Raw genomic sequence first — 25,600 nt, forward strand, 5'->3', positions numbered from 1 at the left:
TTAATTATGCCTTTAGCACAGCCGCATTTACTTTGACCCCATCATGTCTGATTTAACTTTAAAAGGCACTACGCTAAATACCATGATGACAATAAATGGTCAAGGACTTCAGCTACAATGAATGTCTCCAAGTGTAAACGCACAGCTCTACTGATGAGATCTGGCAAAACTCATCCCCCGAAGCACATCCATAGAGCATTGTGCTAAAGAAAGACATTAGCAGTGCTCGAGTTTGACCAGGACCTTTTAGCTGCCCGGCCTGTGAAGTGGTGTTTTAAGGAAAAACACATTGTAACCGTCACAACTCATCCTCAGATTTGTGTTGCGTCTGAAGAAAAGGTTAAGCACATCGTCTATCTGAAAATTCCCAAAACTGTCATCAGGCATAAACTTGGCACCCGGATAAATCATGCCATCACTGCGCTTCAGTTTTCTCATTATCCATACCTCTCATGACATTCACAGAAAGAAACAAAGCATCCTGCCAACACCTACTCTGTGAGAGAGCTCTTTCAGTTCAGCTCAAAAGCTGAGAGCTCCAAACCTCCACACCACAGTGTGGGCAGTGCTGGCAGAGCCATGTGCCTAAGAACACTGACTGAGTGCAACAGTTGGACTAATAACAGAACAAAAAAAAGTAAAATGGACGCACAGCGGGGACAGCCACAGCTCCACAGCAGAGAAGCAGGTTGACTTCTGCCCACCTCTCTTATTCAAGAGCGGAAGGTGTCCACAATGCCTCTGGGGTCTTAGTGTTATGAGGGGTGTTGAGCTCGCAGCTTCAGCCACTTCAGGGTAAAGCAAATCACTTTAATATGTTAAGAAGATTAAGCTGGATAAATGTCTAGATACATTTTTTGAAAAGCCACGTAAATCTCTAGTGTTTTTATTTGGGGAGGGGCGGTATGTGAGTCAGTTGAGACGATCAACACAAACCCACCAAAGTGCAAGGCGATTGGCTGGGAAAAATTGGGCTTATTTGAGATTTTGCATTTTAAGCTTCTTGAATCTAAGACCATCCCACCTCTTTCTTATTATTTTTAACACCAACCTTTGGGACAACAAAACTCAGGAAAATCACTGGTCACAGTTTCATGTGCTCTCTCGGCTTAGACTCAGCTGTCTTATCCTGCTTATGCTGATTTTATAGCTTTAATTGTGCAGGTCAATGTTTTTCTTGAGACTGTTAATCTGTTGGAGAAAGCACATAAGAAAATATGCAAAGAAAAAAAGAACAGTAAGAGGTTAAAGTTCAAGGGTTTTAATGTGAAGCGTCTGAAAGGCTTTCAGGATCTGTGCATTTACAGGTAAATCATTAAAGTCAAATTAAGTAATGGAAACAAGTGTATTCTAAATGTGGGATGGATGACTGACTGACTTTTTTCTATCTTAAGAATTAGCAATCTGAAGGTGTCGGCCTGTCAGCTCGCTGTGCTAGAAATTGAGTGTGAAAATGAAAGGGAGAAATGGAACAAATAATGTAAAGGGATTAACAAATCATTTGCATAACATTTTCTCTGCTTCCAAACGACAGGATCAGGAAACTGGAGGAAGGCTGTTTTATCATTCCCTCAGATCAATCAACACATTAACGGACCTAATCAGTACTACTATTAGCAGTCTTTTAGTGTCACAAGCAAAATAATTTAATGAAAGCAGTAAAACAGACAGGCAAGGTAACTAAACAAGTTAGAAGTAACAGTGGAGGTAAAAAACATATTTCAAAGAAAACTTGAATAGAGTCTGTCTTTGAAAAGACACTTTACTTCCACTGTGCCAAACATGTATTAACCTGTTTTTTCCTCACACTCTCTCCATCCAGAGTTAAGACAATAAGACCACTGAGGAGATGAAGGGGATGGCATTATGGAGAGTTAAGCATTATGAGCAGCCCTGAAGCTGTTCTTAAAGAAGGTGAATCAGAGGATTGGGACACAACTGTAACTAAACCCTGTGCCGGACCACAAATGAGAAGCACAAAACATTTTGGGCAAAATGCCACTAAGCCAAGCATCTGGGTCTTAAGTAAACTTCACTTGATCACTTATAACTTTGTGATTACTTAGTGCTAAAACAAAAGAGGCTCTCAAAGAAAGAAAGAAAAAGTCAATTACCTTAGTTTTAAGCATAAGCCCCACAGTAATCCTGTCCATAAAGTTATGCACAGAGTCTGTGTTTGTTTTTACACTTTTCATATTAAGACAAAAAACAAACTTCACACTTTTCACTTTCTGTCTCTTATGTTCCTGCTTTATCCCTGCTGGACAGATCACATTAAGAAAAGGTACAAGTTTCCCCCTCGTGCCAAAGTACAACAGAGTCATCTCCACATCTTACAATGATTCTCTGGCAAATGTTAGATTTCTGTGGCTCATATAAATAGAAATTTAATCTTGTATGTTTGTCTAAGTATCCACAGCAGCAGATGCACTTCCCATGCAGATTATGAATCTCTGTTTAAACAGATCTTGCAGTCAATGTATATGAACTGACAAGAGAGACTTTCAGTGCGAATATTGAATAATAATCAGCAGGCACAGATTCAGGTGGTATTTTTTATTAAAGACTCACTCCTCTCAAGTCTTTGCTGTTGAAAGCCTGAATCTAATTAATAGTTTCCATAATTGCCATGCACCAGCTCATGGTTAGTTTGTAAAAAAGTTGACTTTACAATAATAATCGGATCAATGCAAAAAAAAAAAAAAAAAAACCCTGCTGTAAAATCTCATCTTAGACATATCAGGGTCTGTTGAGTCGGCTTTACATTCTGTACCACCTCCTTTTCTCAAGGCTTTTGTTGAAATCTATCATTTTCTCCAATACTGCTGCTTACATAGAAACCTGACCATTGTCATTTGTAAGAGCATTCCAGAGCTTCCTTAATCTGTTCTTATCCTCCCATTGATAATACAATACGTTTTCATGGTAATTGAAATCATATTTTACTCACAGCCACAGAGTACAAGTACTGCTGCCTACGCTATGAGACCAAATGAAAGGTGAAGGAAAGCCATTGCAATTGCAACAACAGGGTTGTTGTTTAAATAAAATGTACTGACGTTATAGAAGTAAATGCATATGTGGAGGAAAAGAATAAAACTAGAAAATAAAATACTACTTATTAGATATAAATGAGGGCAAAACTTAAATTCAATATTACAATGGAGCTACCTGTATGAGTACATGTGTTTGCACCTGCAACAGCTGCATGTCACACACATGCTTTAACAAGTTGCAAATTATTCTTTTCTGTGGGAGACAGTGGTAAAGGTTTATAGCCTCTCTACAATGCCATGAATATGCATAATAAATCCAGCCCTCCTGTTAGCAGAAGGATGTAATTTTTCCCTCCTGACGGTTGTATGAATCATATATGTTGTGTAGTAATGGGCATTGACTGAATGAAGCGGGATATAGGTCAGCTTTAAAGGGTGTTATAATGACAAAGGGGAACATTAGCTAAGGAAATAAACTCTCTGAATCCTAGCCAAACATGCTGATAATCCAGCAGAGCCAAAAACACCCACCTGATGACAGTGAATATGCAATTAGATGGATATTACAGTACACGTTTCACTCTTTGACCGCTGCTATCAAATAAAGGCACTAGTATGTGTCTTGTCTTGTTTGTCTAAATATAAATCTATGACTCTTTCGCTGACTGAAGGCCATCACCTACTGAAAATAAAATCTTTATCTCTGCACTCTCACATCCCCAACATGAGGACCTATCGGAATCCTGCATGGGTGGACATGTAGGCTTTCCTAGGAATGACAGGGTCTGTTAGAGAGGAACCCCACCCTCGCTTTCTCCAGCATGCCAACACAGAGGAGAGTGGGCAGCGCTGAGACGGCAGCCTGCCGTGGGCACTGCCAGGCTTAAAGCTGCCCTGTCGTCATCAGAGGCTTGCAGAAAAGAACACTGAGATTCACCAAAAAAAAAATAAAAAAAAAAGAGGAGGGGGATCGTTGCATTTAAATCCTCTCTCAACGCCCCCACATGTTTTAGCAAAGCATAAAAATCATTCACGGAGAGAGAGAAAGCGAAAAAGAAAAAGATAGAGGGAAATAGAGAGGAAACAGCTATTAGCAGCAGTAAGCAAGCTCAAGAGATCATAGTGAGGCAGCTCTAATCGCAGTAATGGTTTAAACCCTCATTCCATCCACCAGATGCAAGAAATGTCTACCCAAAACAAGGCTTTGAAATCCCCCATGTCTAAGAACGTGCCCTGTGGCTATGGTCCTTACTAAAAAAAAGGAAACAACAACTCCAAAACTGTCTCCTTTTTTGGAGTAACTACATGGTAAACACAGCAGGGTTGTGTCATTTACATCAATCACATCAATGAAAGATGTGCAACCAAATACAGACATTTTAAATGTATAACATAACCATTAGTGATGTCAGCTGAGAATCCAACAGAACAAAGATTATATGGATGTAGATGGGAATTTATGTAAATATGCAGCATTATAAGATATATCAAACTAAACTTTTATGTATAAAATATCCCATTGGACAAAGGTTTGTATTGGTTTGTTTGTTTGTTCATACCTGGACGAGCAGCAATGTTGTAAATAGAGGGCTTTTAATTCTTTTACTCTTCCTTTATTCTTTCAAAAGTTTTTTTTTTTCAAAAGTATTCTCTACTTCAGCCAAGACTGCTTGCTCTCCAAATGGCCTCTATTGTCATGAAGAACTCACATGACCTCTTTCCTAAATATATATTGGAATTTACAGTAGATAATGCTGACTAAAAACACTAAGAGTCTTGATATTAAAGAGGACAAGGTGCTGACATTTAGAGAGTATTTTAAGCCAAAACTTCAAATATAAATATATACTGGAAACTTTTACTGTACACATAATAGTTTATAGTTGTAGTGTTGCTGCCTAAAATAAATACAGTTGCACATACAGAAAGCGTGCATGGATTTGTGTCATTGCTTCTGAATATGTATCAACAAATTGCAGCCCAAAAAGTATTTTGAGAAACCAAAAAACATTATAAGAGCATAGGCCCTGCTCTCATGTTGACTGTGTCATTTATAAAGAAGGCTATACTTTCCTAATGTTTTTCTCTCTCAGAGGTCATGTAAGCTCATATTAAGTGTTCCTCTTGCTGGTAATTTGACTGTAACATCTGACATTAAATATCTAGAACCAAGGAGAGGCATCAGTGGTGAGAGCAAAGAAGCAAGCTTTTAAGTAATTGGCCTCAAAATACACAAAGACCCTAATTAAAGGGCACTGCATGTTGTCATGTTTCGACTACATTAAGCAATATGGTTAATTATTACAATAAGCTGTCTGTTGTGATAAAAATTACCATTAAACCATACAGCAGTGTTTGACATGCCACTTAAACACTAGAATACCAGGATAGGAAATAATATTTCAGACATAGTCAGTCCCCTTAAAACACAAACATTATCCCTATTTGATCTTTGTCTACATGTTTATATGTTAATATAGTTATCACACAAAGTGAAATAAAGTTCATGTCAAAATTTTTATTGGATCCTTGTGCTGTCTATACTTCTTGTCTCCTTTGCAGTACCTTTGCTGAATAGACTAACTGTAATCAAGCCATGTTGTTATAGTCCCATTAGCCAACAAATATCCCACTCACGTCAAACTGTGGATGCTTTTGAGGCTTCTGTGTGTAATTAGGATTTCTAAAAATGCTCCATTAGCACACATGCCAGGTTTTTGTAACACATGAGTTCAAGTGGTAAATAGTAGCTCTGAAGTTTGGACACAGAAATCTGCAGTTTCTGTGGCCCTTTGCTTTTGTTTGTGGTCATGAGCACGTATTTAGACACAGGTTTATGGGACTACTGCCCATTGTGTTCCATTACAATTACTCAGCAGGCATGTATCCCGTCGCAGTAATGAAGTGGGTGTTACAGTGGGTGGATTCGAGCGGCCACTATTCTGTATTTCTGCTATTGGGTACAAGCGCTGAGTGGCAGAGAATAGCAGCAACGCTGGCAGCATGGCAGGGTGACAGAAAGCGTGGTGGACCAGAAGACCGACCACAGAACCACAGGCACCAATCTGAGCCTTCAATAGTGTGTGTTTACATAAGTGTCAGGAGAAATGGAGAATTACATTTCAAAACCCAGTAAATAAAGTTTGTATTGATTTAATCTAACATGTAATCTGTTTTGCTGTCTGACAGTGATTCTGGCAATAAAAGAGAATCATGTAAGACAGCATTATAGATAATACGACCATAGATCAAATGGAGTTTGGGCAAGAGAAGGGCAATAGATCATGTTCAAGCTAGACTGCTTAGCTCTGGAATTCATAAACTAGCTCCTAAATCGAGGTGGCTTTCAATTTAAGTTTTCAATTTCCAGATGTAGGATTTTCAACAGGGTTTCTATGGACTGGGACATGTATCACTTTCAATTGCTGCTCAACAGAGGATCCACTGATAAACAAATATATAATGCTAAGTGAGCACTTGCATAACACAATGCAACATGACATTCAAGCATGACTGTACAGACTGTCAAATTAAATTTCCTAACTTGTTTATCTAGTTAATTTATGTGGTATAAAAGGTACTGTAGCATCTGTATTTGTATTGTCTTACTCATCATCTTAGAAAACATTTAACATTCTGAAACTGCAACCTTTAACACTGATATCAAAATTATATTAACTTGTACCACTAGACTAGACCTTCAAATAAAGTTTAATTAAATGAATGAATGCTTGCATTATTTTTGGATCCAGCCTATTGAGAGAGAGAGTTAAAGCTAATAATCAGTCTGTGGTTTGCTTTGTCTTTTTAAAGTAACTTTTTTTAAACTCTAAGAACATATACAGTATTGTTTGATAAAGGTATTCTCTAATGCATGCACAGCTTCGTTTGCTGTGTGTTTTAATAACTACAACTGACATATAATTGACAACAGAATCTGTCTTTTTTTCAATAAAACCACACTTGTTAGCAAATCAAGCTGCACTACCAACCCTACAACTTATGTTATCTGGCATTCCAAATAGTATAAACTACAAGTGTTGCTACAACGTAACCTTTGTTTAACACAAGTGGTATCTGAGGGGCTTGCAAGTATGAGGTGCTAGCACCACCCTCTGGTGACAGAAATTACAACAGCAGACCAATAATCAATAATGCAAATAACACAAGATGGCAAAAATGCTCAAAATCTGACTGCTGGCTGACATTTAAAACTTAAATAAATGTTATTTTTTGGTTATTATATTATTAACTTCTTGTGATTTAAAGTGAGAATCTGTCCTACTAAGACAGACATGCGGCTTACTTTATCCATTACTGCGCTCTAGTGCTCAAAATAGGAATGTGCACATTTGATAACTAGACAAAGATACAACTTCACAGGCAACATAAGGTTAAAATATCTTAGTATTATAAAAATCACAAACACTTTGTCTAATAATTCTGTTTTAAATTCTTAAACCTAGCATATGCACCATGTAGCTTTGGCTGTTATACAGGCCTCCAGCTACTATAATTCTGTTTGAGCACACACACACTCTCTCTCACACACACACATCTTACCGGGTGCGCTCCAGAGAGGTAAACCTGGGGAGCTTTCCATACTGTGGTGATTTTCTCTCTTAGGTCCTTTGGAACTATGAGACATTTGTCAATGTCCAGTTCTGGATAGATCACTTCCAGTCCACCACTGTATTGAACAAAGATAAATAAAAAGTTAAACTCTACTAAAGTGCAGGTGCTTCTGATGTTTTCACAGTCATGGTTTTACATATCATTCCTATTACACTAATATCACAGCTGTGTGGGCCACTTACTGACAGAAGGAAGCGTCCAGGGCGTTTATGGTGTCTTGTTTTGCTTCCACATGTGAAAGCCCCAGGCAGAAGGTAAATAACACCACAACGGCTGCCAGTGCAGTCTGCAGAAAAGCAGAGTACTTTCTTTACTTTAACACAACAATTTTTCAGAACATACTTAAAATGATACAACTGTATACATAAAGGTGTGCAAACTGTGAAATGCCTTTTTTAACAGGTCAAACACTTGAGCTACTGTAGCGTGCCCACTGGATGGAAACATGTTTTGTTGAACAAATGGAGAAAAAGGTCACAAATGAATTGAAAGTTATATTATTTATATAGCATCTTTTACAATCAAAATTATTGTCTCTGGGCTTGTAAGTAGTAAAGGTGGCAGTAAAAAAAAACTACTCCCTTTCAATAGTAAAAAACCTTAAGCAGGACCAGTCCTCTATGGTGGGACCATACTGCTGCTGGGTAAAGGATTTAAATCTGGTGTACTACCTGTTTCTGTCCATTCGTTTCAAAAAGGCCTTTAAAGATACACAGGATAATGTTCACAGTCACATCTCAAATGTGAGATGAATATAGCCTGTGATCACTGATTCAGTGAAAGATGAGATATATAACAGGCTTCTTTAAGTTACAATGTCAAAAATAGAGCCTCTAACAAAACACTACACTTGTGTCAATAAGCGTACGCACACATCTTGAATGAAAATGACCTGAATGACTGGGGCTCTTCACTGACACAAGCGCACATAGTTGGAACAGGCCTTAGTACCGTGGCAGCCAAGAAAATATTGGAAAAGCTCATTGAAACTGAAATGACTTGTGCTAACAAATAAAACCGGAAAGAAAAAAACTATTATTAGCCTGTAGCTCTGCTAGCATAGCCTACCTGCGTTTCAACAACTGCGCAGGACTCAGCCAATCAGAACGTATTTATTTAGACACCTGACCTCCACCTTACCTGTCGGACTAGATGACGCAACGACGCTTAACGTGATAAAACGATCCTGTGTCACGCGCCTTAATTGTGCTTCGGTCCTTGCAGTCACGCGCTACACTGCAAAAATAGCACTAACATTCATGTTTAGAGTTATTTCTGTGACACACACACACACGCGCGGCGTTGTGCCGTGTTAGTACTTCAGGTTATGTATTTCCTGATTTTAATATTTACATAATACATAATATTTGCGGTGAAATGGCTTTAGCGTATGGTTGGCCTTCACCTGTGTAAGCTTGGTTATATTTATGTCATGTTTTTATGTACTTATGCACGTTACACGACAGCACAGTAGTGCAAACAATTACATACATTAAATACACCTACACACAAACTACTAGTATCCAGCTACACCCGTATACATTACCATGTCTGAGGTTAAAGCTGCAGGTTTCTTCCTCTGCTGCTGCCGCCTCTGCGCAGTGCACGAGCCCACTGACGTATGACGCTGCAAGTTTCATATGACACGACTAAAAAAAACACACACACACACACTGCACATGTTGCCTCTTGTTTATTTAGTAAATATTATGTACACCTTTTCAAGAACACATGCTACAGAATTTTCAGATTTACAGCTCTCAAACCATAAAAACAGCTCTTAAAAACAAAAATACCTGGTGACTCAGGAAAATGTCACCCAGGTTTTGAACACTGAGAAGACATTCAAGTTTTTTTTATTCTTTTCATTTTTTTTTCATTTATTTATCTAATTTTTAACCATTTCTGAACAAGGCCTCTTAAACTATGCAGTAGTGATTGTGCAGCATATATAATATATTCCTGGTGCTGCTAAAGCTCCCTTTGGTTTGTGCTTCTCTGCAGCTGTGATATTAGCACCCAAACGTATGGAAAAGGGCCCCAGTGACAACTTGTTTAAATTTCTTATCTAATCTTTTTTTTAATCTTTTTCCTTTACCTGATGTTGATTATATTTATCTAATGATGTTGCAATACTCTCTAATGAAATTTGAATAGAACCTGGTGCTACAAAGCAGTGCAAGTTTCAGATGTTTCAATATGCATAGTACAAAACAGTATCCATGTTAAACTATGCAATAGCCTGTATCAATTGAATTGTAGAAGTCATGACGCAATATATATTTACATGTTTGAGTTGCTATCTAACTTGCGGTACATGCTGCAGACTCATCTGGCATAAAGACGATTTAAAATAATAGAATCATTTTGAAATCCCTGCATTAATTTCATGGTTAATGTCACAAACTGATGTTAAGCTTGTGTGGCCTTAATTAGTGTCCAGCTGTGTTCAAACTAAAAGCAAACTCCTCAAACTGCACACAGACTGATTGCTTTACATCCAAAGGTATGGATTATGTACACATACAAATGTGTACAAACAAAAACACACACACACACACAGCCTCGAGAGCACCATGGTAGCTTAAAATATAACAAACAAGTGACCACAGTTACACTACTTTACATTCAATACCATACACTACAGTACACTTTACATTAAGGCATGAGGTGTTGTTGATGCAAACGATCAGCAGAAGATTTACTGAGAAATGCACTGAGGAATGAAATGTCTACAAACTTTATCAGTCACACCACCATGACAAGTCCTAACATTATAGACCCTTCAGCTGTTAACCTGCTGCATTAAACTGTACTGTGTGTGTGTGTGTGTGAAGTGGACACTCATGTGGTCTGATACATTAAAGCCTTCAGAATTAAAAGAATACAATGTTCCTGTTCCACATTCTGATGTCTGACCATGTTTGCATGTATACAGTTAAACGATTAATATATTTATATGTTTAAAAATTAGCAATAGACAATTTAATGTAATTTAGAGCTACTGCTGAGAGCACCAGCACCTACACCTATCTACTTACATTTCAGTAACATTAACCTTAACGATGATTTAATCACTGTGACCTCTTTGTTGGGCTGCAGTCTAGTCGAAAAAGATATGGGAAGAGATTAACTAATCATATACAGCATTAAAGCATGTCTTTCTGTAACATGTGAAAGAATGTATTAGCATGTTTCATGGATGTACCATACACCTTTATAATGCCGTTTATATGATTATGTATGTGTCTACTTTACTTTGCACTGTAATCCTATGTTACTAGAAGTCAACTGTTTATGTGAACTGCCTGTAATCTGCATGTAAACTACAGTATATATTAAATCTAACTGGAGGTCAGCACAATGAGTTATTTTCAACAACAGTTTGTAGCTGCACAGTAACTATAAATGCATGTCTATATTCAGTATATGTATTACTCAGTAATACTGAACGATTCAGCTCACTGCCCGCAGTGCACAATGTTAGGTAACAGCACACAATGGTGCAAATTACCTGCAGTTTATGTGACATTTTTTACAATTTACAATACTAGCCACTAAGCGGCCTGTCCTACAATCAAGTACAACAGTAGATGATTTCAACATACACTGTGAGGTGTGCAAAATAAGTCAATAAACATGATTTTGATCTAAACCTCTTCACAACTATTGTGGACCCATCATGAAAAAATCTTGGCTTGTTTATCCCTCTGCAGTTCCTTTTCTTTTTGTAATCTGAGAGTCTTTCACCAGGATGCTCTTACTGGAGGTTCTGTGTGTGTTTGTCTCTGCGGAGAAGAGTCCAGAAAGTGCTTGAGGAGTGCAGGAGAGTATAGATGACTCCCCCCTGCGCATAAGAAAGCCTCTTGCATGTACAGATCTCACATATCCAACTGCAGATACTCCTCTGATCACATCACTAAAGGCCAAATCATTGACACAGTCACAGAGGGATGCTAATGTCCAACATCTGCTGCGAATTATTCTGAGATAAATTGTGATTATGATCAATTATTGAGTGTAGAATTGACTCAAGTATGTGTGCTAAAAAGCCTAACCAAGCAACACATGTGAAATTTTAGTGATAAGGTTTGTTTTTGCTGGCGTTTTACACAAAATACAGCAGATATTTTCTTTGAATTAGGTGTCTCAGGACACTGAATGCATTTGTATAAACTAAAGCCCTTTTGTGACAAGAGGCCACAAATCACATGATCACAACACATAAATGCTGAGTGCGTCCAGACTCACTGCAGTGCAAACTGTGCACAAACATTCAGGACTAGAATGACTGTACAAACATGAAGAGGCATAGAGGTTGCCAGTTTTCCATTTATGCATAAATGATCATGATAGGTTACAGTGAAGGACTTCAATAACTGACTCTGGGCTGCCCATAGTATATTATTACAACCTGTTGATGAGATCATACTGTACACATTGTTTGGTAGATTGTACAAACACTTAAGGACAAAGTGTTATATCTCTGAGACGTAGGTTCTGTGTTGAATTGCTGGTTGTTGCAGCTGATAAGCAGCACTTGGTTATCAGTTCATGTTAACTGATGGTGGAAACTTCTGTGCCAGCAGAGTCCTATTTTTAAATACTTAAAACTTAGGTGATAGAGCATGGAACAATCCAAATGAGTCGATGTTTGCGCCAGTTGCACAAATGTGCCATTTCAATAAGATTCATATCACTGAAGTTTGAGTCTGATATTTACCAAGCTGAAAATCAAAGGAACGAGACTGAGCTGACCTTGCAAAGTTGGAGTGTCGTTTAACTGCCGAGGCAAACAAACAGAAGGAGAAACTGTGTGCCTGAATAATCTGGGGCATGTCTGGCCAGAAGTGTTTATCTTCTACTGTATCTACACCAATGTAGTTCAGGGTGGACCAGCCCTTACCACTTACTCAGATGACAGCAGATGAGCCAGAAGAAGGAGAGTTCGAGTTAGGGGAGGATGGAAGATTCCAGAAGAGCCACTTGCGTTTACATTGCCGTCTCTGGTATAGGTAGTCCTCCTTGTCACGCTCTTTGCGTGCTCTTTGGTAGTGATCGTCTTCTTTCAGGTACCACACGGGTGGCCAGCGGTGTTTCTCAAAGTATTCCTGGTTCTCTGCATCAGGAAAAAAAAAAGATATTTGAAAGAGCCTTGGGGAATGCTACACATGAAAAAATACCAACTAAGCACACAGTGAAAGAGATCAAGATAATGTTTAATTATTGATCAATCTAAAAATACATACTGTGGGCAATAATTTCAGTCTTAGCTGTGCCGTGACTTACATACGTGATATGACATGAATATTACCTGTAGACTTGGCCTTCATATCTCGAGGGAACTTGCGGCAGACACTGTTGTAGTTGGTGCAGATGTGGTGAAGGCACCAACCAGTGAGCTGCTGGGCACCATGGAACTGATAACACACAAAATCCTATTATCATTTGGAACAAGAGAGTGTGCACAACAACCCAGGAAAAATACAAATGAATCAGACTGCTACATTCTGGTGTTTTTCTGTCCCCACCTATTGGGTGTACAATAATATTTCACTGAAATGTACTCTTTAATAAAAATCCAAAATTACCAGAACATTAAATATGTCCTTTAAATGAGGTCCCTTGTTGAGATGACTGACAGATAACCCTACCTGGGCCATATCCAAGTACATCAGTACATCTCCATCTATGTCAGCCCCCATCATCGCTGCCTCTGTCAATACTGTCACTGTGTAGAGTTCTGAAAGAAACATAAAAGCCCGTCAGTGCAGGCACTGACTTTGAAATGCACACAAAGGCTTTGTGTAACACAATCCAGGTAGTTTACAAGGTAATGACTACGCCAGATGTAATACCTGTAAGTGCAACCAGGTGGGGGAGGCAAAGACGATTGGCAAGGACAATAAGCTCCATTGCATCTAGATCAGGCCGAGAACAAAACCGCCCCGTGTAGAGATATTCAAGCACAGCCCTCATACAGCTGCGAGTTGTGTTGGGAAACAGCACCTTAGAAACAGAAACATGCAGCACAGACTTTAAGACTTTTTTTTTCATTTACATGACGATGTAAATCAATTAAAATGTCAACATCTACATCCTGATCCACAGAAGAATATCTTCTATTACATACATTATTATCGAGCTGAATTCCAGCACTACTTTGTGTTCCTACTTGTCGGAGTAGAAAAACAAAGTAAGAGAGCTCAGAGCAGTGCAGTATGCAGGGATCACAAAGCCAGGTTAATTGTATTACAACAGATTCACAATCCTCTAATTAAATTATACTTTGCACACAGACTGCATTGGTGCTCTACTTGGGTCAGCAAAGGTATTGATCTTTGATTCTTTGTGTAATTATAGAGTAATTAGATTAAAATGCTTTATGCATCTACAAGACATGTCGCTGAAAATGTTATCCTGTATTCTTACTTCTTTGGTGCAGCTCTCCACAAAAGGTCCGCCAAACATAGCTGCCATCCAGTCACAGCTAGAGATGAGTAAAGGCTTGTGGGCCATGATTGTCCCATCATCTAGCTTGAATACCACATCTGTAATACAGTGGTGAAACGCTAGTAGCAACATATTGTATTCATTTAACATATGGACAACATGGAATAGGATATCTCACTCACCAGAAAATGTGCCTTTGGCCAAGCACTCTTTGACTCGGTTCGTGCGCCGTACATGAAAGGCTTTGGTGATTTCTTGGTTCATGAAGGCTTCATTGTTAAGTATGTTTGCCACCATCATCCGCAGGTCAAAGACTTCCAGCAGCTCAGCAATGTGTGCAATGTGCATTAGCTCTTTTTCATTTTCATCCAGCTGACCAGTATACAGGTAGCGGAGCACTGCTCGAAAAGGGCCGAGCTGCATGGACTGGTCCATGTGCACTACAGTCATGGGCCTGGGGCTGTACGTCACAGGGTCATCTACCACCTCCTCCTGGATGCTGACGAAGGCTCGGCTCCACGAGGAAAGCAGTCTGCCCCGTCGGCCTCCCTCTGAGTCTTTCAAGGTCCCGTCGCTAGTGCAGGCCCTCAGGTTGGCCCTGTCTCCATCGTCGCTGTTCTCGCAAACATCAAAACTAGCAGCACGCATTAGCAGCTCTCTGCCAGAGAGAGGAGCACGAGGGGGCTTTTCAGTCTCCTCACTCTGTGTCTCCATGATAAAGAGGTCATAGAACTTTGAAGAGGATGTCGCCAAGTATATCTTGTGTGCAAAGATTTTCTGTCGCTCCTGCAGGACCAGGATGACATCAGCACAGTGTGGGTCCTCCAGCAGACCGGCAGGATGCTCCTCTGTGGTGGTGGGGGGAGGGGGCACAGTGATTATAGGCGGGGGAGGTTTCGGTGGCAGGAAGGGCGCCTGAAGGAGAGGCCGCTGAACATTTCTGAGGTGAGATTTCCAAAACTGCAGGTGGCGGCGAGAGATGAGCGCGGCTCGGATAGCGTTATCAAAGACGTCCTTGACTCCAAATTGAGCAACAACGCTGGTTTCGTAATATGGCACTCCCAGCTCTTTGGCCACCTCCCGGCCTCGCTCTGGAGGAAGAATCTCATTGGATTTGATGGGTCTGAAGAATTAGAATACAAATCAATTATTAAAACAATTTCTCATTTTTTTCTTTATCTAACATAAAACCACATACAAACCCCAGTACCTAGCTAAAGGCCTCCGTGCCCTGTTCACTGCTTCCAGGTCCGCATAGCGCAGGTCCAGCTGACAGCCAACGAGGATGACAGGGGCACGAGGGCAGAAGTGCTTGATCTCAGGGTACCACATGGTCTTCACATGGTATAGAGAGTTAGGATTGGCGATTGAGAAGCACAGTACCACAACATCAGACCTGAAAACAAGCCACAAGATGGATTTTCAGCTAGCAGCAGAGCAAGTGCTGGTACAGAGCAGTGAATGTCACACTACCTTACCTTCCATATGCAAAACGCCGGTCCTTATGATGGTCTCCAAAAGTATCCCAAAGACGAAGTGACACACTTACATCGTCTACTACATCTCTGGAGCGCTCTAAAACCTAAAAAGAGAGAGTGCACATTCATGAATATTTAAGCATAAGGTCTCTACATCACCTGAAAGACGGAAATGTTTTTACATTTACAACAAAAATAAAATGCATATAATAAGAAGTTCCACACTCACCTCTTGGCATACTCTGTATTGGTCAATTGCCCAGACTGTGGGCACATGTGTTGCGAGTAACTGGTACTGAGTCAGGGTGGCATTGCAGGCCCGAGCGCAGATAAGTCGGGTCTTTCCAACTGCATTGTCTCCTACCACCACACACTTGATAGTTTCAACGTTTGGTCTCTCATAGTCCATATCAGAATCTGTCAGCTGGGACCTGTGAAAACAAAGAGATGCACAAATAGATGAAGCGTCCTGAACACTACAGGAGCGCAGGTCCATACAGACAGCGACTACACCTCATCTGCACTGCTCATCCTGCCTGCAGAGCTATCAATGGACGGTCTCGTGACTTCACTGTGCCCATTCACAAGTTCCCTGTCCTTGTTCCTCATATAGAAAAAAAAATTAAAGTGACAAGCAAACCAAAAGCGGAAGCTTTTGTTACACAATACAACAGCCCAGTAATGAAAAATAAAATGTGGTTTGAATCAGCTTTTATTAAAAGGTAGAGAAAATGCATTTATTTTTAAAATAATACGTAAAAAAACACTTTTTGCCTGCTATGACAAAAAAGCTGATACAATCCTGACTCCCTGTAATCCATCTAACATTCTGCAAGCTTAAAATCCTCATTCTTTTTTAATCATTACAATCCAAGCATGATAAACTCACCTTAAAGCTTCACAGCCCAAATATGTAAAGACACCAGTCATGCATGCCATGCACACAAATTCATTAAATGAAATGGAGGGAATACAGGGTAAACAGTCTATTTCTGTCTCTTGAAAATGGTGGCTGATGATTTGGGTACCCAGACTGGTTTCCAAGGGAACTGTAGTCTGTGTCAGTGTGCTATATCGGACAATCAGCATCACATCAGTGTCAAAATGGATTTGCAGTTGTAAATTGTGCCACCACACAACACTCAGGACATCAAACTTTGAGTCCCAAACGTTTCACTTCCAGGTCATCCATTCTTCCTCCTTGAAAGTGTAGGCTATTGTCACTGCGCTGGAATCACTACAATCACTCCATATTTACCCCATATACCCCATGCTTTTGAATTAGGCTTACCTGCAGTTACACACAAAATATTAAGATTCATTTTTGCATCCAAGAGGTTGACACTCTGGGTGTGTATTTACACATGCACAGCGAGGATTATCGCTCTAAATTTTACTATCATGGGTCACGTCCAGTTCCATTCATAAAATCCGATTTTCATTGACTGCACAATCTGCATCCCTATAGGCTAGATGGCCACTCTTTAGACACAAACAGCTGTCAGTGTGACCCAAGGCTGGGCCTGCATGATATTACACACATACATCGCCTTTGATATTTCTCATTCATATGCCCTTTCCTGTTACAGTCTACACTGCGCAACTCCCGTTTTGATATCACCGTATATAGTCAGATATTCTATATCCATACAGTATATCAGGAAGGGTTAAATACGCCTGCACCATCAGCCGTCAGCCGTAATAAATATGATAAAATTGTGCATATCCTACCAGGAGGACCGAACAGTCCCTCCACCACCGAGGTACTAGTCATGAGGCTCTGCTGCATTACGCGTTATGTAACGCCCCGTCACTGACTCCCAGCCTGTTTATCAGGCTTCATCGCCAAAGCAGCGACGTGCGATTTTAAAACCACTTTTGATTCCGCTGTAATAAACGTTGTCAGCCCTCCTTACCGCAACATAAGGAAGTGCTGCATCGGGTTGGTCGATGAACGAGATAAAAAGCAGGGCTCCATCGGATGCGGCATGCACCTGACGGTAGCTCGTATTTAACTTCATCTTCAATGCAAGGTGAAGGGGGCTCGAAAATAGCCCGCCGACCGCACTTGTTTGGGGAAAGGTCCTCCGGATCAGCGCGATAAATCCGGCTGCATCGCCAAATATGCGAACGCTGATCTGGAGTCTGTCTGCAGAGCTGCAGCCCTGACCGTCATGGAGCCACCTCCACTTACTGTAAGGCCTCCGTAGCTAATAATAGGCAGGCGCACAGACGTAAAAAAACCCATTCATTACAAAACACTGATCCACTAAAGTCGCACGAATCTCATTCCACAGCGCCTAAGCAGCCTAGATGGAGAGGCCTCCAGTCAAGCACGAACATGTTTTAACCTCTCCCCTACTGCACAGTTCATTAATGCTGTCAGTGTGATTCCAACATTACACACACACCCCACTGAAAAACAAAGAGAGCAGAGCTCCTTGACCTTGCTTCTGAAGAGTGCAGACACACTTTTCTGCTTGCTCCTGCTCTTGCCAGCCCTGCTATACTTTTTTCCCCAAAAATATTTTACAGTTCAATTTTGTGCCCATACATTCTTTTGTACTCAAAACTTCTTAACAACTCAACGGACCTGCTGCAGCTTGTCTCTTCTTCAGCCTGGTGGAGTAAGTTCACTGCTGGAAATATCTTAAGAAATTCAATCACCGAGCTCCAGTTTTTTCTTTGGAAGCTGAAAAAGGACTTCATGAGACTCCCCCCCGATCACACCTGCTGGTAAGAAGGCTAAATATACGTCCACAAAAAGCAGAGTTAATTATGATACTCCTACTGCTGATAAGCTACACACTGATGATGACACAGTGTCCTTTCAAAAACTTATGAAAGCAGGACCTGGACAGACTGATATCACCTGACATACACTTGGTGCCGAGCCAAACAGACACAGAAAGAGGAAAATGAATGCTAATATCCCTGGAGTATATGCTGCATCACCAGGCATGCAGCTCAGAAACAAATAGCAACCACTGTCTGAGCTGACTGTGAATGAGCCAGTAAACACTGCTGTCTACAAGAAACAGGATTTAAAGAAGAATAAAACATTTTCAGAAGGAGATATAGATGAAGTGAAGAGGAACGACTGGGCACACAGAGACAAAGAATCTATGCCAAAAGTGAAGGACAGAGACATCTTGATGCTCGGAGATGAAGCTATCAGTGACGTAAAGGATGAAAGGATCCACTGATAAAACTGGACTTCTCCCCAGGGTCATGTCAAACCACCCAGGAGTCAAACATATCACTCTGCAAGAGGGTGCAATTGATACCAAGAGGGGCCAATCAGAACTGTTGAAAAAAGATGCTTGACAAACTGGATGTACAATCATTTATCAGCGGGCCCTCCCAAACATTGATAGGAGGATAGAATTCAGTCGACGGCTTGCACTGAATACATGGCTGTCTAAGACCTGAGATGCAAGAAGTAAACTTTATAGATAACTTCAAACTGCTCTGGGAACATGATGAACTGTTCAAAGGTAAAGGCCCTCATCTGAATGGACGTGGAATGAGGCAGCTAACAGATAATTTCTTCCACTCTCTGAGACCCTTCTAACATCCCTCAGGGCCATGCAGCCGAAGGCTCCACTGCAGAGTGAACACCAGCTGCAGGGGGACATCGGCCCTCCACATGGATCTACTACTACTACACTACTTTTGATGAGTTTGCTTCGGCAATAAATACCTCCAGGCATATATCTAACCTTCCTTTTCTGGAAGGGTTGTTCATGCATTTTTGGTGCGAAACTATTTTTTAAATGAATTTCAGTCTGGATTTTGAGCCCACCACAGCACTGTCACTGCACTTATTAAAGTCTTGAATGATAATGATGCATCCAAAGTCTCTTAGTATTACTAGACCTTAGTGCTGCAATCGGTACAGTTGATCACAACATACTGCTTGACAGACTGGAGAGGTGGATGGGACTTACTGGCAGTGTGTTCAAATCTTACTTACATGGAACTACTTTGTCTCAATTGGTAACTGTGAGTCTGACCAAACTAAGATTCATAGACCTCTTCTTTTCAACGTCTACATGCTGCCCCTAGCTCAGATTATAGAACATAACAACATCTCTTATCTCACTCATGCAGATGACACACAACTTAATATTTCAGTGTCAACAGTCCCTTACACTCACTAAGTGTATACAACAAATCAATGAGTGGATGTGCCAGAACTTTCTCCAGCTCAGTGCAGACAAGACAGAAGTGATTTTCTTGGCTCCAAAAATGAAAGGCCTTAGGTCAGTGCTTACCTTGTCTCCATATCTCTGAGGATTACAACCATGTAAAAGCTATTAGTAAGTCTGCCTATTACCACCTGAAAACATTACTAGAATCAATCCAAACAAGGCACAGAAAAACCTATTCACACATTTATTTTCAGTTGGCTAGATTATTGTAATGGTATCGTCACAGGTCTTAACAGGTCATCTAACTAATACCAGGAAACTAGACCACATTACGGCGGTACTTAAATCACTGCACTGGCTTCCTGTGAGTCAAAGATACATTTTAAAAATGTTACTCTTGGTTATAAATGGACCTAAATACATCATTGACACATTGTTTCCTTATAAAGCATCCGGACCCCTGAGATCATCAGGGACAGGCCTTACCTGAATAAGCCTTGCCTTACTAGAGCACTACATGACCATGAGCTCCATAAAGGGTTTATTAATTTATTGTGTTTTTGATTATTTTCCTGGTCCTAATGCGTCTCACATGTTACTATAATCTTACAATATATTCAAAATTAAAGCGCAGAAATCTCATTTAGGATGTAAACTGTTTTCAGATGATAAATTAGTTCTAACACAGGTAAAGCGTATTGAAAAGGGCCTACAGGCCCAGCCAGTTATCACACATTAGCCACAGTCTAACATTCCTGATTCTGAAAATGGCTCATTTTTCCCCCTTGACCAGTACTGGCACACATGCTGATGTTAATTGTTTAGTTATTGTTTCACATCTCATGCTGAAAAAAAGTTACTTACCACTCGCAGGGACTGACAGCCATGGCACACAGGTGTTGTACGGCCTGCCGAGAGAGTTTTAACTGTCAATAAAATATGTTTCCACTCCGGGTCAATGTACTAGGTCTGTCCTCAGGCTCAGCTGAAGCAGGTGAGGAAAGTCTCTCAGCAGGCCTTTTTTTCCCCTCGGTCACTCTGGCTGGATCAGAACTACGTCATTCGAATACACAGTCTAACAATGCAGTCCAGTGTTTGTACATCTTAACTTTGTTCCAGCACCAAGAGGATCGAATTACAGTTGACCTTTATACTTGCAAATTTCATACACCATTAATGCCAAAGCTTCACTGCAGTTATTGTGAAAGAAATGCCTCAGTCTGTGAAATTGACTTTAACAAAGGTCACTTTTTTATGCCAAGAACACATTTATAAAATGTGTTTCATGTTGTCTTCCAGGACAGATACATCATTTTTGCAGTATAGTCTGATTACACCAGCTGCAGTTTCATTCTGGTCCACCAGGTGAGGCTGACAGTCTTGATGTTTGCCTTTTACTTGTGTGTGTTCTCAGAAAACCTATTGTTATGTATTTTGAGTCAATCAATCCACTTTACTTTGAACGTGTCTGCTGATTCTTCCAAAGATACATTTCTACCAGCATAATTTGATTTTTATTCTGTTTACATTCTTGTGGGTTTGCTGGTCTGTTCTGTTGCTATTGATTCCTAAAGATCTAAAGATCACTCTTTATGCTAAATCACCATGTCTGTTGCTGCATCAAGTTCCAGCTCCTCAGGTACAAACATCTCTGCACATGTTTCTGCTGCTACCTGCTAGCTGCCTGCTATCAACAGACACACGTATGACATCCTCACAGCAAAGGGTAACAGAGTTGTGCTCAATGTCATGTTTTCCCCACAAGAGGGCAACAAAACCTTTTTTACTTTGACATGTATTGTCATTCAGGTTTCTTGGTAACCAGCTGGCACAGTACTTAAGGCTAATAGGAGGTATGAGTCCCCAGGCTGTGCTGTCAGCCTTGTATTTAACTGTGTAACTCAGGACAAATAGCTAATTACTCTTATCTCTCTTAGAGTATGATACTAAATCAGAAAACATATGTATATAAACAGTGGCGGTTCTACATTGAATCACTCGCCGGGGAGACCCCCTCTAAAAAATATTTCACTGTACCAAAATAGGACTGCATTTTATAGACAAATATAATCTAATTATTTGTAAGTAATATTTTGCTTTTAGATTTTAATAAGCTGCATAAAAGGTTGTAATGTGTACACACTTTGGGCAACAAGACATTTTGATAACTGTGATGGCGCAGGCTGTGGGCATCAAAAGAAGAGAGAGGCTGCTGAATGGATGATAATAAAAGGAATAAAATATAATCATTCCCCACTTTTTATCCTTCAACTCATAAAACCAGCTGACAGCAAGCAAGGTGTTCTTACTTTAGATAATGTTAATCAGCCTGTCATCGATGGACGGATTTATGTTAGCAGACAGTAGCTAACTTGTTAGCTAACCGACGAGCCAGAGAACCGCATCATTGTTGAAGGACATTATCAAAACACAGCGTGCAGCATCCAGACTAATCGCTCAGTGCAGCATCAGACTATAAGCCAAAGCAGTAGCCACAAGTAATCTTGTGTTAATCTTTTAAATTGATACATGCACCCATGGAGTGGAGCAGTTACATTGTTTACCATTAACTCAGCCTTGTGACTCCTGCAGCAACCACAAATAACAAATGTTACAGACAGTCCTTAGTTTGGATGCTTGTGTACATATGCAGTGTTAATGAATGCAATAAGTCTTCATCTGAATAAATCCCAGAGTGAAGTTACATATTGATTTGCTACTTAGAATTGTGTAGAGTCAGCTATAAATGTTGTGTAAGCGATGACCACCACTGACAAGAGCTTTAAAGTGCCAGAGTCCAGTCAGGTCTCCTGAACTATTCAGGCAGTCAAAGCGTCATTCATTGCTGTCATTGGGAATTTTCTCTATGGCTTCAGCCAAAACACGCACAGCTCTTTTCTCTCTGGACTGCTACCATGTCTCTGAGGAGCTCGGCTTCATCCTCCCTGAACCTCTGGTAGGTATAAAAAGCTCATTTTTAAACGAATCACTGAAAAACAGTCTGACTAAAGATGTCACCCTGTTTTCAGTGTTTTTCATAGTAAATAGGAAACTACAGTCTAGTGAGATTTGAAACAGAAATTAAAACTGCAGCTGTTTTTCACCCACATTAAAATAGTGCTCATAGTTTAGCTGTTATAACACTGGACTCATAATTGGTGGTATTGATTGAAAAAAAGCTGAGATTTGGGATTGTTTTGTGTATTGACTTTTATTCCTTCAAAGCAGAGTGTGATTGCTAAAGACAGTGTGTCGAAGGTCACTGTCCATGTAGTACACTACATAACAGCAGGTTATTATATAAAATGAAAAGATTGTCTGAGCCTGATAGTATTCTATAATATTATAATGCAGCACTTATGAAAGTCAAAGCTTTGTCTGCACTTTCACATTAGTGCACTGTTGTATGGATTGTTGTGAATGCTTACTACACTGTCTTCCTCACCTTCACCATCAAAGGAACAGCTTCCACCTTACTACCAGCCATGGATGGATATAGCAAGGCGAGTCCCAGAGCTTGTGCAGTCTCATGAGCTACGCTCTCATATTGACAAGGTAAAACAGGACAATGGACTGACATGGGGAGTCAATTATTTTTATGGAGCAGTGGTTCAGAACTGTTACTCCTGTCCAGATGCCACTGCTGAGCACGGCGTTTCTGCAAAAACACAGAGAGTTACGGCTGGCACACCTGGCACTCAGCATGATGACCATGGGCTACGTCTGGCAGGAGGGAGAGAGCGACACAGTTGAGGTAAGTTTCCTTCCCCTTTCCTATCTGACCCCTTCTATAACATAATTTGTGTTGTTGATTTTTTGACAATCTTCTTATAAGAAACTGCCATCGGCTCTGGCTGTTCCATACTGGGAGGTGTCACAGTGCCTGGGCCTTCCACCAGTTCTCACTCATGCAGATGCAGTACTGGCTAACTGGAAAAAGAAAGATCCAGAGGGGTGAGGGCACTCATCTTCTGTTTGTAGTAGTTTGACACTTAAGAGTCCATTTTAAATCTGCCCTGTTTCTTTTTCATGTCCATCTTCATACCTCCTGTGCCAGGCCTTTTGACATGGAGTGAGAACAATTTCAGTTCAGTTCTGTACCAGTGTTATGGTGTGATTTATATGAAGTTTAATGGTTCACCGGTTTCACACAGGAACCTGGAGTTGCTGTTTAGCTTCCCAGGTGGAGACAGTGTCCGTGGTTTCTTCATGGTTACTTTGCTGGTAGAGCTGGCAGCAGTTCCTGCACTGAGGGTGAATCTGTGTTAAAATAGTAAAAAAAATACAAGACAAAAAACAACAACATGCTAAACTAATGACACCTCATAATGTGTATCGGTACCTGTGTTGCAGAGCATCCCTATTGTAATCAATGGTGTTGGGTGTGGTGACTCGGATGCTGTGGCCAGTGCTCTGGAGGACATCAGCCAGTCTATAGAGGACATGACAGATGCTCTCAAGTTGATGCATGGTAGTAACTCTGGCACATGGCCATATGTATGCCTACTAAAATCACAACAAGCATTTTGATGAATATTATTTCTCCCAAGTGTACGTGGACCCTTCAGTCTTCTATGGTGTTATGCGGATCTACCTGTCTGGGTACAAAATTCTATTTGTTATTTTCATTACACTTTTAATTGTGCATTGAAACATGCTTTTTAAATCTATGTGCCCATGTCATGGTGTGCATGCACAGGTGGAAAGATAATCCTTGTATGCCAAAGGGGCTTGTGTATGAAGGGGTCCAGACAGAGCCAATGGAGTATTCAGGAGGGAGCGCTGCACAGAGCAGCCTGCTGCACTGTTTTGATGAACTTTTTGGAGTTAAACATGAAGCAAAAAGTGGTACGATGTTTAATAATGTGTTCATCGAATCATTACAACATTGCTGGAGAACAATGTGACAGATTCACTTTATTTTTAGGTTCTTTTCTAACTCGCATGAGGACCTATATGCCGCCTGCTCACAAGCAGCTGATCCAGGACATCTCTTTACAACCCTCCCTAAGGAGTTTTGTTCAGCAGCAGCCCAGTGAGCATCTGAAACAGGCCTTTCATCTCTGTGTCACAAAACTGTTGGCTCTGCGCAGCTACCACATCAATGTTGTCAGTCGCTTCGTCACTGTACCCGCTGCCCGTGCTCGGCAACTACGCAACCAGAGCCAGGACTTAGAAGAGGACATGGTCAGCAGAGCGCCCAAAGGCCTGGAGGAGAGGGGCACTGGCGGCTCAGGCATCATGAGCTTCCTAAAAACAGTGCGGGACCAAACAAAAGATACTTTCTTGTTTGATAGGAGCAAGGAAATAAAACCACAGCTCATGTGAACCATCAACAGCCAGTAAATCAACCTTGATTTCTTTACACCCCATTTTATGTGTCATTATAAAGATGACTTTTGGCACAGAGAGAGTCGACAGCCTCTGTTCCTTGTCTTACATCTAGCTTTGTTTGCATCTGTAAACAACTCTAATCTTAATAGACATGAGTGATGCCCATCATTCAGTCCAAACCATAATTCAAACCATTGCTTTTACTTTCCATTAAATCCAACCACTAAATCCTTATTTAATCTGAAAGGGAATGCAAAAAATGCATCAGACATCTGTTCCAGACCCATGTATCTAGAGGACATTTGGACACAAATGGAGTTGTTACTGAACCCCCTTTCTCTTGGAGAAAGTGTTGTGAAATTCTGTTCAGATATAATAAAGAAGATCTGTCTTCTGTAGCTTTGTCTTTAATTAACTGCTGCTTGCTGGTACAATTTGAAAGTAAAACTAAAACTGAAATACGTTTTCAGTTGTTGATTATAATTAACAGTACTGCAATACCTGCTGAAGCCATGGTAGGGCACTAAAGGGCAGCGTTATGAAACCACAC

At 40.5% G+C, this 25,600-nt stretch overlaps 3 protein-coding genes across 4 annotated transcripts in view; 1 reads left to right on the plus strand and 2 right to left on the minus strand.

The window, feature by feature from the left end:
* pebp4 (phosphatidylethanolamine binding protein 4) overlaps window positions 1–9,245 on the minus strand; it is a 44,390-nt gene extending 35,145 nt beyond the window's left edge. Inside the window, exons 1-3 of the mRNA XM_028415354.1 lie at window positions 9,178–9,245; window positions 7,814–7,917; window positions 7,560–7,686 (exon numbers count right to left, since the gene is read on the minus strand). Coding sequence (XP_028271155.1) covers window positions 7,560–7,686; window positions 7,814–7,917; window positions 9,178–9,180 — 234 coding nt within the window. The 5' untranslated portion in view covers window positions 9,181–9,245. The remainder of the gene's footprint in view (window positions 1–7,559; window positions 7,687–7,813; window positions 7,918–9,177) is intronic.
* A 78-nt stretch (window positions 9,246–9,323) lies between these two features.
* rhobtb2a (Rho related BTB domain containing 2a) lies at window positions 9,324–17,885 on the minus strand. Of its 2 annotated transcripts, none has more exons than XM_028415015.1 (10): window positions 17,479–17,885; window positions 15,792–15,993; window positions 15,563–15,666; window positions 15,295–15,480; window positions 14,267–15,207; window positions 14,064–14,182; window positions 13,490–13,640; window positions 13,286–13,374; window positions 12,946–13,051; window positions 9,324–12,750 (listed from the first exon to the last, which is right to left on the minus strand). In XM_028415015.1, exons 1-10 carry the CDS (start codon window positions 17,550–17,552, stop codon window positions 12,545–12,547), a joined length of 2,178 nt encoding a protein of 725 aa, XP_028270816.1. In that variant the 5' UTR covers window positions 17,553–17,885; the 3' UTR covers window positions 9,324–12,544. The 2 variants fall into 2 exon arrangements, with proteins under 2 accessions (XP_028270816.1, XP_028270817.1); XM_028415016.1 differs by lacking the exon at window positions 17,479–17,885 and adding an exon at window positions 17,294–17,464.
* Window positions 17,886–22,509: 4,624 nt separating this feature from the next.
* ido1 (indoleamine 2,3-dioxygenase 1) lies at window positions 22,510–25,127 on the plus strand. Its single transcript, XM_028414542.1, has 10 exons — window positions 22,510–22,672; window positions 23,176–23,271; window positions 23,351–23,470; window positions 23,552–23,670; window positions 23,774–23,788; window positions 23,871–23,970; window positions 24,070–24,187; window positions 24,267–24,318; window positions 24,416–24,564; window positions 24,644–25,127. The coding sequence occupies exons 1-10, from the start codon at window positions 22,583–22,585 to the stop codon at window positions 25,042–25,044; spliced, it is 1,260 nt and encodes a 419-aa protein (XP_028270343.1). The 5' UTR covers window positions 22,510–22,582; the 3' UTR covers window positions 25,045–25,127.
* Window positions 25,128–25,600: the final 473 nt, after the last annotated feature.

The sequence above is a fragment of the Parambassis ranga genome, chromosome 9 (assembly GCF_900634625.1).
Source record: "Parambassis ranga chromosome 9, fParRan2.1, whole genome shotgun sequence".
NCBI lineage: Eukaryota > Metazoa > Chordata > Actinopteri > Ambassidae > Parambassis > Parambassis ranga.